The sequence below is a fragment of the Vespula vulgaris genome, chromosome 2, assembly GCF_905475345.1.
Source record: "Vespula vulgaris chromosome 2, iyVesVulg1.1, whole genome shotgun sequence".
Taxonomy (NCBI): Eukaryota; Metazoa; Arthropoda; class Insecta; order Hymenoptera; family Vespidae; genus Vespula; species Vespula vulgaris.
This window is the reverse complement of record NC_066587.1, coordinates 1,919,570-1,932,715: the sequence shown is the minus strand read 5'-3', so window position 1 is coordinate 1,932,715 and position 13,146 is coordinate 1,919,570. Positions and strand designations below refer to the sequence as shown.

At 29.1% G+C, this 13,146-nt stretch overlaps 1 protein-coding gene across 4 annotated transcripts in view; it reads right to left on the bottom strand.

Moving 5' to 3' along the window:
• Nucleotides 1–2,448: 2,448 nt before the first annotated feature.
• Nucleotides 2,449–13,146, bottom strand: part of LOC127061462 (lateral signaling target protein 2 homolog) — a 45,476-nt gene continuing 34,778 nt past the window's right edge. For 2 of the 4 annotated variants that reach the window (XM_050988351.1, XM_050988352.1), the window contains exons 4-8: nucleotides 13,064–13,146; nucleotides 8,557–8,618; nucleotides 7,742–7,874; nucleotides 7,383–7,497; nucleotides 2,449–6,859 (exon numbers count right to left, since the gene is read on the bottom strand). The exon at nucleotides 13,064–13,146 is cut by the window's right edge and continues 89 nt beyond it. In XM_050988351.1, the coding sequence (XP_050844308.1) occupies nucleotides 6,758–6,859; nucleotides 7,383–7,497; nucleotides 7,742–7,874; nucleotides 8,557–8,618; nucleotides 13,064–13,146 (495 nt within the window). In that variant the 3' untranslated portion in view covers nucleotides 2,449–6,757. Of the gene's footprint in view, nucleotides 6,860–7,382; nucleotides 7,498–7,737; nucleotides 7,875–8,556; nucleotides 8,619–13,063 lie in introns of those variants that run through there. The other 2 variants (XM_050988353.1, XM_050988354.1) reach the window with 2 other exon arrangements.

Here is a 13,146-nt window from a genome sequence, read left to right as displayed (position 1 = left end):
AGATCACATGCAAACGCGCTTTGTATACAGAGAGAGTGTAAATATGTAACGTGATAGAGTAACAGATATGGAATTATTTAATGTAATATACATAAATTGTAATACATATATTATACCATCTTGTAACGCTTGTTAATACGATATTTTTATCCTTACTCAATTTGATTTAATAATAATAATAATAATAATAATAATAATAATAATAATAATAATAATAATAATAATAATAATAATAATAATATTAATAATAATAATATTAATAATAATAATAATATTAATAATAATAATAATAGTAATAGTAATAATAATAGTAATAGCATACATATATATGTAGGAAGCGAAAACCTGTCGAATTTGGAAACGCAAGAGTAAAGATTGCTTATCTTTTTTCTTATTGTTGTTGCTGCTGTTGTTCTTATTATTTACTTTGATAAATAAATGCATACTGCGGAATATAATTATGGCCCACAAGTAAGTAAGTCAGTATAAGTATTATTAAACCATTCCATCGGTATGCATTCCAGCAAACTTTTCATAAGGATGACTGATAGTCGTCTAAACACTAATGTCATCAACCAATGATGACTTACCTGAGTCTAGGCGAGGTTTAATTATAGTTAACGAGAGAGAAAAAAGAAAACAAACGAATACTTACGATTTAATAAATTAAATTATACTATATATACATACATATATATATATATATATATATATATATATATATATATATATATATATAGAAGCGCGCGCGATTGACCACACACAGCATATCTCAATAATATATATCAAATTTTTGTAACATATACAATGTGTTTCAATATTTATGCATTTGAACATTTGGGAAACAAGGTGTTACAGGTTTTTTTCTCTTTTTTTTTTCTTTTAATCTTTCTTTTAATATGATGACGCCGATAACGGAGACAATAATGGCGATGAAAATGATGAAGATAATGACAATGAATAATAATAATAATAATTAATTAATAATATTAATAATCAAAAATATTTATAATATATAATAAAGAGAAGAAATAATAGTTATAATAATTAATAATGATGGCGATGTGGCGATGACGATGATAGTATTGATAATGATGATGATAATAATTAAAATAAAATAATAATAATAATAATAATAATAATAATAATAATAATAATAATAATAATGAGGATGATAGTGATCGATGATGATATGATAATAATTAATTATAATAGTAGTAATATAATAATAATAGTCATAATAATCATAATAATAGTGACGATGACAACTAATAATAATAATAATAATAATAATAATAATAATAATAATAATATAATAATAATAATATAATAATAATAATAATAATAATAATAATAATAATAATAATCAACATATTTAGCTTTCATACGCAGAGCATATTAATACATGTACATGTTTTTCTTTACAAAAATAATAACAATGTTTTTAATGTAACATTGCCGATCGATGATCTTTTTTTCTCTCTCTCTCTTTTTTTTCTTTTTCTTTTTCTTCTTTTTCATTTGTTAGTTGGTTCATTCTTTCTTAGTTAGTTAAATGATACTCGGCTCCATCTCCTTTGGATATCGATATTTGTGTTAATAACTATTTATTTAGCATATTTTTAATTCGACATTGTCTTTGGTACATTCACCACACGGACAGCATAACGCGAATACGAATTTTGGTATATGTATGTATGTATGTATGTATATATGTATATATGTATGTCTGTATGTATATATGTATATTCTATGTTGTGTATGTCGGACGGGGTACCTACCATCCGCCGCGTCATAAAGCGCACGCACAATTATTATATTAGAATCGACGGGGTGAAGAAAAAATGAGTGTGGTGGTGGGGATATAAGTGGGCGGTTCTTGATGGGGGATGATTTTGTCTTTTCTATAAGAGCAAAAAAGCACCATATACGCGTATCTCATCGTGTCACACATACACAGTCACACAGATAAATGACGATTGATGATGATGATAATGACGGTGACGGTGATAATGATGACGATGACGATGACGATGACGATGACGATGATGACGATGATGATGACGATCAAGATGACCATGATGACATAATCATGATCACGATGATATGTCATATAAAATGAAATATTATTATGATATTAATAATATTAAAATGAAATAATAATAATAATAATAATAATAATAATAATAATAATAATAATAATAATAGTAATAATAATAATAATAATAAGTTAATTATTATTAATTATATATATATAGATATATATATAATTGGCGTCGAGATCGATTCGATAAAGAAAGATGGATATATACTGTTACGTTTGAATAAACGTGACGAGAAAAGCATATGGAGGGCGATTCGATCTTATGGTGATATAACACGAATCTTATTTTTTTTTCTTGTGGTAATTTGTAATATTGATTTCTTTTGTTTTGTTTCGTTTTCTTCTTTTCTTTTTTTTCTTTTTTTTTTTTTTTTAATTTACGGGCGCTTTAACATTCGATTTTTTCTTTCCTTCGCACCACATTTATATATGCGCGGCTTTGTCTAATGTGCTAAAAAAATTGTTATTCATTATCACTCTCTTTCTCTGTCTCTCTCTCTATGTAATTTCGGTCAAATGTATTTAAATATATATATACATATGCGTACATACATATATATATATTTTTTTTCTTTTTTCTAATTTACTATGTCCTACATATACACAGACATACATATATATATATGTATGTTATACACACACACACCACGCGCACGCACACACACGTACACACTTCGAGAGATTATTATTATTAGAAGCACGATCGCATTTATTTCTTTCTTTCAAATGATTTTTTCAGTTTCTTTTTTTTTTCTTTTTTCTTCCCATACAATTCGTATTTTCTTTAATCAATACTTATATCTTTCTCTTTTTCTTAATCGTTAGGGATCGATCGATCGATCGATCGAGTGATTTTCCTACGTCACTGGATGAATCAGAAAAGAATTTTGTTTACGTAAAGAAGAAAAGAAAAAAAGAAAAAAGAAAAGAAAGGAAACAAGTGCTACTACACGGAGCTTTGCATGTCACATAAACGTACAGACGCGCAACACACACACACACACACACACACATATACGTACACACAGAGACAATTTTTCTCGCATTAGATCATTTACATCAATAATTACTCATTCGGGATACTGCATATATGGATCATATAAATTACAAATGTATCCTCTTTGAGATACTTATCGATATTCAATGGACAATAATGATTAGAATTAGAATAATATATAATAATTAGTTAATGAAATAATAATAATGTTAATAATAATAATAATAATATTGATAATGATAATAAAAATAATAATATTAATGATATTAATGATGTGACAATAATAATATTAATAATAATAATTAATAATAATCAAAAGAGTAATGATAATAAATTAGGAACCACATATATAGTATGAATTATAATGAAAAAAAAAGAAAAAATATATTAATAATAATAATAATAATAAAAATAAAATTAAAAAAAAACAAATATTAAGTTAAACATACACTATTAGTTTTTTGTTATTGTTCGTATTGTTGTTGTTGTTGTTGTTGTTGTTGTTCTTTTTTTCCATCGATTAGGTTTATTATATTTATATATGGTGCTATATTATATATATATATATACATACATATATATATATATATCTTATTTATCCTCTTAATATATACATATATATACACACACACACACACACATATCTATATATATGCTTGCGGAACGCTTCCATGTATTTTCTATTCGAGATGAGAGTGCAATTTGTATTCTTCCTGTTTCGAATTGACTGATAACAAATGCACGGGTGAAAAAACACCCCTAAGAGAAGTATAACAATATGGAAGGAGTAACGCAAATTTGTTAGTAATAACGTGCCAGAAAAAAAGTTTAATCGTTTCATTTTCAAGATGTTTTTGGAGAGAAATATTTCACTTATCTATGTAGATAAAAAAAAAAAAAGAAAGAAATTATAATATACATACATAGGTGTAATTTTTCATAATTTATTTTTTTTCTTTTTTATATATATATATATCCTATATGTATGTATATAGGGGGAAGAAGAAAGGGGGCGGGGCCAGAAATATTCCTAGATGTGATTTTTTTTCACAATCAATTACACCTTTTTGGAGATTCTTTTAGGCGCTATTTTTTTATTGTCATTATTGTCAGATTAGACAAGCTCCTCCTAGATAGCTTGTAGTTCAACAATATTTAAAAAAAAAAAAAGGAAAAAAAAGAAAGTAAAACAGATAAAAAATAGCCTTTAAAGTGTCTCTGAAAAAGAAAATATCGATTTATCAAAGTCATCTCTAGGAACACTTTTGGCCCACCTAGGAACTTTTGGAGCCCACTTTTCCTATCACTGTGTACATGTGAATATGTATGTGAATATGTATGTGTATATGTATGTAAATTCATTATTTTGGAGAATAAGCTGCTTTTTTTCTTATCTTTTCTTTTTTTTCTGACGTGGATAAATCATAACGATCGAAAGGCTCGTTACTACTTCAGTCGTTTTCATTTTTTCTTCTTTTTTTAAATAAATATATATATACACACAGACATATATATATACACACACATATATATATATATATATGTATATATGCATCGTGGACGGTGCGTAGGCAAAATTCTTAGAAAGTATAATTTACTATTTACATCATTTCAATGGTCCTTTTTTCGTGACCACATCCTCACATCGCTAAGAAAATAAATAAATATATATATATATATATATATATATATATATATATATATATAAAAACGGAACAAAAATCCCAAGGATGAAGAAATTGGAGAGGGTGGAAGGAAGAGCGAGAAAGAAGAAAAAATAAAAAAGTAAAAGGAAAATGAATGCTGAACCAAGTATTTACATATGTCATTCTCTATGTACGCCTTTTTATCGTTTATATATATACACACACACACACACACGCGTATCCTTTCTCTTTTTTCTCTGAATTATGCGATCGATATAATATATAAGATGAAAAATTATAAAAAAGAAAAAAAATGATTTTATTCTCGAGATCTTTTTTTTTTATTGTGATTTATTTTCATCACTATTTCACGTTATGCGTGTCTTATCTGTAATGCTAGTCGAATTTTTTGTTTTTTTTTTGTTTTTTTAATTACTGAACTTTTCTTTCTTTTTTTTTTTTTTATTTCGAAGCGCAGGACTTAATAATACGGTATTACTTAAGGTTTTCTAGGTGGGCCAAAAGTTACTAAATGATTTTAATAATCTATTACTCTATTTCGAGAATCCTTTAGACTTTGTTATTAAGCATTGTTAATTTTACAAGCTAGATTTTTAGTATTACTAATCAGAAAAAAAAGTTAATCAAAACGCTTTGAAAATGATTAATTGATTTTGTGAGAAGATCTAGGAACACGTTAAGCCTATTACTCTAGAAAAATAGAATAATTTTTATGTACTATGAAAGTTCATGATAATTTGGCGAAGATCTTACTTATTTTTATTTTAGCTAATGATTTTTTAATTATTATAGATATTAATCCCTCGTATGAGTCGAGAATAGAAAATCTGAAAAAAAAGAAAAGAATGAAAAAAAAACAATGAAAAAAAAAAGGAAAAAATTAAAGAAAAGAAGAAAAAAGGAAAAAAAAAATTATGCTGGCACATTTATAGGATTGCATCGTTAATGTTCTAATAACAATAACAACAAACAACGTGCATGCCCTGCGCTTACTTTCTGTATTATTTTGAATTTTGTTGGAATAAAATGAAATTTTTCCGAATGAATCAACGTGTATGTGTGTATATGTGTGTAATCAGATATATATATATATATATACACACACACACCAGAAAGTGTGTTCATTATTAAATTAGTATCTTGTTAAATCCGAAAATGGAGGCATATCGAGGGAACAATTTATTATTATTATTTTTTTTATAGGAATGTCTTGAAAAAAAATTGGAGAAAAAAGGAAGATAAAATAAAGTAAAATAAATAAACACACAAAAAAAGAAAAAGAAATAAAAAAAGAAATAAGAAGGAAAACAAAAAAAAAAGCAGCGATTGTGAAGAAGTCGTGTTCACGTAGTTAGCACCATATTCAGCCTAGCCGTTTCACGAAAATATAATGTTAGAAATACGTTGGAACAAATATTATCAAGTATATCTTTTTAACGAAAGAAATACTCTTTCTCTTCCTCTCATTGTCTCTATTTTTTTCATATATATATATAGATGTACATATATATATATATTTCATTTTTTCTATCCTTTGTTCGAACGTATTTCACATGGTATTAAGAAAAAATGTTTTTGTTCGTCGGCATTGCGTTAAATATTTCGGTTATCTCAGGGCCGTATATCTTCGTGAAATGAAAGGAACGATGCGAAACGTACAAGTACAGACGTAACTCTAGAAAAGTTAGCAAGCTTAGACGATGACGATGTTGATGACGATGACGACGATAATGATGATGAGAACGATGACGATGACGACGATGATGATGATGAAGATAATGTTGATGATAATGATGATTTTTTTTTGGACGATTCTATTATTCGTTTTCGTCGAGCTTCGTAGTTCGGACGGCGACAACAACAACAACGATTGATAATAATGTCGGAAGATGGATATTTCTGTTGGCGATCGACGTATCGGCAATAATTAATCTTCCACGACTTATCATCGTAGATCTTCTTCTTTTGCCGACACGAGTTTGATCTTGGCTATTGGCTCGAACGTTTGCTCTCGCTTATAGATGCCATTCTCATCGATTCCATCGTTTCTACTCTGTTCCATCCTGGCATTCTTGTTTGCTCAATTGTTGCCTAAACAAATTTTTTATTTACATATATATTTATATATTTAATTATTTATTGTATATTACACGAGTGTTTAATTAATACATATTATTAAGACTAAGTAAAATACTTTTTATTTGTTTGTTTATATAATGTTTCTTAATATTGTTGGGCTAATCAAGATTACGTATAAATTATTAAACAAAAATGATATATATATATATAATATATATAAAAAATATATTATATAATATTTCTAATTTCTATTAATCGCAAAACATCGAATTGTTCGATATATAAAATATATTCCTTTAGTATTAAAAAAATTTATGCATTCTATAATATATTAACGAAATAATAAATTCTTCTTTTTCCAAATGAAATAATATCTTTATAAATTCGATTTAGAAAATATAATAGTAATGATATAATAATTTATTAATATAAACGATGTATAAATTTTATATATACATAGATACTAATGAATGATGTATAAATTTCAGTTGAAAGATGATATTGGAAGTAATTAAATGAAATTTGTAATGTTTACCGAGCTGTTGGGAGGATTCTTGGCCATGTAGATCATAAGGGAGCGGCTGCGGTTGCTAAACGGCCTCAGCTCCGGATCTCGACCGGGTCCATCCACCGTGTCGAAGCAGTTACTGCTGGTGGCATAGAAAGAAATAACGAAACGTTAAGGATTTACGGCGACGTGCCCCGACAAAGAGATATGGATGTATAAATATTTCCAAGATTTTTCAAACAACGACAACAACCATAACGATACAACAATAAACAACAGTACTACACTACTACTACTACTACTACTATTACTACTATTTACTACTACTACTACTACTATGACTACAATTAACTATTATTACTATTACCTTACTATATATATTTTACCTTGTTCGCAATTCCTTTTGCTTTCTTTTACAATGTATATAAGCTGCTATGCAAATGATAACGACGAGAAACACTGCTATCGTCGCACCACCAGCGATACTTGCCGTCTCCAACATTACACGTTGACGAGAAGCTGCAATTATCGAAATATTTTAATTTTTTATTTCAATTTTTATCCATACAGATTTCGTTCCTCTTTTTGCTGAATTTTTTTAATATATGATAATAATAAAAAAAAAAAAAAAACAGGGGAGAAAAGAAGAATGGACGCGAAACACGAGAGTTCCTTAAGATGATATTTAAAAATCGATTACTCTTTTTTCTCCAGAGATCTTGTAGACAATTTTCTTTTATTTTTATTTTTTTCTTAAATCGTAAACTAGAAATTCATAGAAATTTTCGGAATTTACTCTGTATAATAAGATTGATGTTATAATCGCTCGTTTTTTTTTGGTTTTTGTTTTAGGATTGCATATATAACCCTTACAATGATAATTATTATTTATTAATTAATTATTATGGGAGATAATTATTAATTATTGTGGGAGAGATGATATTTTGTTGGATCATGGAAACTTTTATTCGATGTTTGTTCAGAAATTTAACGACTGATAATTGTAATCTTATTATAGTTGGAATTTATTCATACATGTGTATCAAAAGAGAGTTCTCATAACTGTAGTTTGTTATTAACTTTAATTTGGGACGATAACATTTAATGATAGCTTTTAATGATTAAGATTGTTAAAAATGTTTGTATGTATGTGTGCGTGTGAAAGAGAGAGAGAGAGAAAGAGAAAGAAGAAAATACTTACGTAAATAGGAACCATCCAAGTCTTTGAACTCGCATCTCTGTCCGATATAGCCATTAGCACATCTACAAAAAAGAAAGATAATAAAAAATTAAGAAAAACAAGTAACGAATAAATGAACGAGCGATTGTATGTATGAAATTTTAACGGTAAATATTTCTCGATAAAATAATTATAGGACTAGAGACATCCGTTAATATCGCATTGTTTCGTTTATCGTCGAGTATATAATTGAAAAAAAAAAGAAAGAAAAAAAGAAAATTTAAAGATAAAATTAATCTTTCATTGAACGAAAGTCTTCATTTAATTAACAACACTAAGTAGTTACACGAGTTGTAAAAACAACAGTAAGCCGCTTACTTGTAATATTGGTTTACGAAAAAACCCAGACGAGGGTAATTAAAGGCGGTTAATTAAAAGGATTCTCACAATAGGTGGATCTTAACGAGCAAGAGAATCTTCCTTTTTCTTTTCTTTTTTTTTTCCTTTTTATTTATTTTTTTCTTTTTTTAATTTAACCTTCGCTTCCTCCTCGGGGCGTTTCGCGAATAATTAAGAGAGTAAAGTACAGAAAGAGAGAAACAGAGAAAGAAAGAGAGAGAGAGAGAGAGTTCGTGTCCGTTCACTATTCCGGGTTCCTTCACTTCCTCGATCAGATTTCGACGCTCGATCGCCTTCGCAGAGACTGTATTTCTCAAGTAGAGCGGCAAAAACAAGGAGAGAAAGAGATATAAAAAAAACAGAGACAGAGACAGAGAGAGGGAGAGAGAGCCAGACAGACAGAAAGAGAGAGACAGATAGAGATAGAAATGGAAAAAGAGTAAAATAAAAAAAAGAGAATGATAAAAAGACAAAAAGATTGGCAGACGGACAGACAGATAGAGATAGACAGAAAAAGAGTAAAATAAAGAAAAAACAATGATAAAAAGACAAAAAGACGCAAACGGAGAGAGAGAGAGAGAGAGACAGACAGACAGACAGAAAAAGAAAGACAGATAGAGATAGACAGAAAAAGAGTAAAATAAAGAAAAAACAATGATAAAAAGACAAGAAGACTGGCAAACGGAGAGACAGACAGACAGACAGAAAAGGAAAGACAGATAGAGATAGAAATGGAAAAAGAGTGAGATAGATAGACGAATAGATATAGTCAGAAGGACGGACAGAAAAAGAGAGACAGATAGAGATAGAAATGGAAAAAGAGCGACATATAAACAAAAAAGAACGATGAAAAGAGAAAAAGACAGACAGATGGACAGACAGAAAAGAGAGAGGAAGACATAGAAAAAAAAGAGAAAAAGAAAAGAAACAAGCGAACGGACAGACAGACAAAAAAGAGAGAGAGAGATAGTAAGATATAGTAAGATATAGACAGACGGAGAGAGACAGAGAGACAGATAAAGAGAAAAATGGGAGATACTGTTGGTCGAAGTAAACCGAAAGAAAAAAGAAAAAAAAAAAGAAAAGAAAAGAAAAAGAAAAAATGTAAGAATCTTTCTTTGGCGAGCATTGATGTCACCGAAAAAATATTTCGTATCGAGTATCCCGCCAAGAATCCGTGCGATCCGTGTGTTTCCTTCGATTTTCTTTCGACACGTTTAACACGTCAGGGTGGTAAGTGTCGAAAAGGGGAGAAGGTTAAAACGTGAGTAACTGAGTAAAAGTAAGAGAGAGAAAGAAGGAGACAGACATAGAGGGAGAGAGAGAGAGAGAGAGAAAGATAGATAGACAAGAAAGAAAGAGAGAGAAAGAGATCGTACGGATTTACGTGGACACGTTAGACACGCAGAGACTACTACTCCCGAAGGAATTTTTGGAGTTTCGTGCCAACGGGAAGGCAGCAAGGATTAGAGAGGTTTCGCGGCCTCTCTCTCTTTCTCTCTTCTTTCAACTTTTTTTCTCTCTTCTCGTACAATCAGGGTCTCTATACCATCCCTATTACTACTACTATTACTACTACTACTACTACTACTACTACTACTACTACTACTATCATTATTATTGCTACTGCGTTAACAATAATCAACAATAGTCTCTGTCGTTTCAGTGTCATAGAATTTTCAAAAGAGACACCGACGAATATATATGTCTTTCTTTCTTTATTTCTTTCTTTCTTTTTTTTTTCTTTCTCTTTCACACCTTCGGAAAGTACGAAATTGTGTTGCCACAGGTCGAGATGCGTTCTTGCCAGTATCGAAAGTGAGAGACACGCAGAGAAAGAGAGAGAGAGAGAGAGAGAGAGAGAGAAACTTGGAAATAAAAACGTTTTTCCTTGTAAATTTTTCTATTACTTTACCTCCACCACCCTCATCCCCCGTCACCTTCTCCTCCCTGTTATGTGTTTCGTCCAATATTTTTTTTCTGGCTTCTTTTTCTTTTCTCGCTTTGAATCCGGAGAAAAGAAGCAGAAGAGTTTTCTTTTTTCTATCTTTTCTATTTTTTGTTGTCTGTTTTTTTTTTCTTTTGCTTCGTTCGACAACGCGAATTCGAATCGAGAATTTTTCTGCTCTTTTGAGATAGAAGGGAACACAAAAGTAAAAAAAGAAAAAAAGAAATAGACAACGCATCGAGCTTGGACATTCATAAACTTTTAGTAATCGATTACTCAGAATTGCATAATTTAAATTCAATATATTGAATATTGGAGATTTTTAATTATAAAATAATAAACACACACACCGTTTCAATTAAAATAATGTAGTTATAAATTTGAAGATGGATTATGTGTTAACTTAATTAAGGTAACTTAATAATTTAAATTTCGATATATATATATATATATATATATATATATATATATATATATCAGAAAGAAACAGAATAAAGTTTTCGTACGGTATTTTGTTCACCGAAGAGGAGGAAGAGGAGAGGAGGGAACTTTTTATTTCCCACGGTGTTTGCTTTGTCGAGCGAGCTCTGATCTCTCTCTCTCTCTCTCTCTCTCTCTCTCTCTCTCTCCTCTCTCTTCATTGGCGTAGCCTTTACTTGTGTGATTCAGAGGAAACGAATAAGTTAACCGGAGTCTATCTCTATGTCTATGTATTTTTCGTTTCGCTTCGACAGAGCTGTGTGTGTGTGTATGTATATATATATACACATACATACGTTAAAATTATATATATATATTATATATATATATTATACATATATATTATATATATATGTATATGTATATATAGTCACATGTACGAGATACTAGTTATAAGGTACACCTACTTAAACTTGCCTACTTGCCTCCGCGCGTTTTACTATTTTTTCCTTTCCTCCTTTTTCTTTTTATCCTTTTATCTTTTTATTTCTTTTTTTTTCTTTTTCTTTTTTCTCTCTATGTATGTCGAGTCTCATGTCGCAACAGATCCCGAACTAGGTACTAACTGACGCAATCGAACGAACGCGTTTATCACTACTTTGTAGATCACATCGATCGATTCTAGACGTACATACATAGATATATATATATATATATATACACACACACTCATGGCAGCATTTATGGTTTTGGAGGACTAAGTGCAACGACATCGTTATAAGAGAGAGAAAGAGAGAAAGAGAGAGAAAGAGAGAGAGACCACATAAAAACAAGTGCGTTTTTATTTCAGTTAATCTTTTTTTTCTATTTAATTTTTTTTTATTTTTTTTTTATTTCATTCTATGTATTTTAGCAAATATAAAAAACTGTTGGTTTGTTTTTATTTTTTATATTTTTGTTGTGATTTTAAAAGGTGGCACACATAGAAAATGAGAGTTAACACGTCTTTACGTCTAATACGTCTTATGATAAATGCGACACTGTATTTGTCTCTCTCTTTCTACGAACTCTCTTAATGGATAATAGTACAATAGTATAGTTTGTGTTCTCTATAACGGGAAAACTAGTCGATCGTGGCCAGGGTCGTTTGGTTCTTCGATCGAGATGACGCACGGATTATGTGAAATCGGAAGTTCTATGAAATATATCAAGATTTTCTTTTTTATATACTTTTTTCAACCATTATATATATATATATATATATATATATATACACACACACACAGACTATTAAGTTCGCAAGAGATTAATATTTCCTAAGACGTCATCTTATGATTTTTATAACACTTTATAAATCTTGATAAAATCAAACGAACTTTTCCTTATACTTTTTTCTTTTTTCTCTTTCATGAGTTTCGATAAGAAAAAATGAAAATACGTATATACATACGTACATACGCAGAAGTATAAAAATTGGAGTGCGTTCAAAAATGTTCCTACATGCTTTAGATAACGAATAAAATTTTTTCAGGCTCATATATTTTGTTTTTCAAATCGTACAATTGCAAAAATAAACCGAGTGTTTAAAAAGATTCCCGAAAGATAGAACAAATAGATTTTTTTTTAAATCATCTAGGATTTTTTTATTTCGTGATTCGTCTCGAATCTGTCCTTCTTATATTTTGTTTTTTTTTTCTATTTCTTTTTCTTTTTAATTTAATGAGAAACGATCGATGAAGAAAAAATCGTTAATATACTTACAAGCAATTGTAGAGGAGGGAATCGACGATTTTGACGGTAAAACACGTGGCACCGTTTAGGCAGTACCACTCCGCATAATCCGG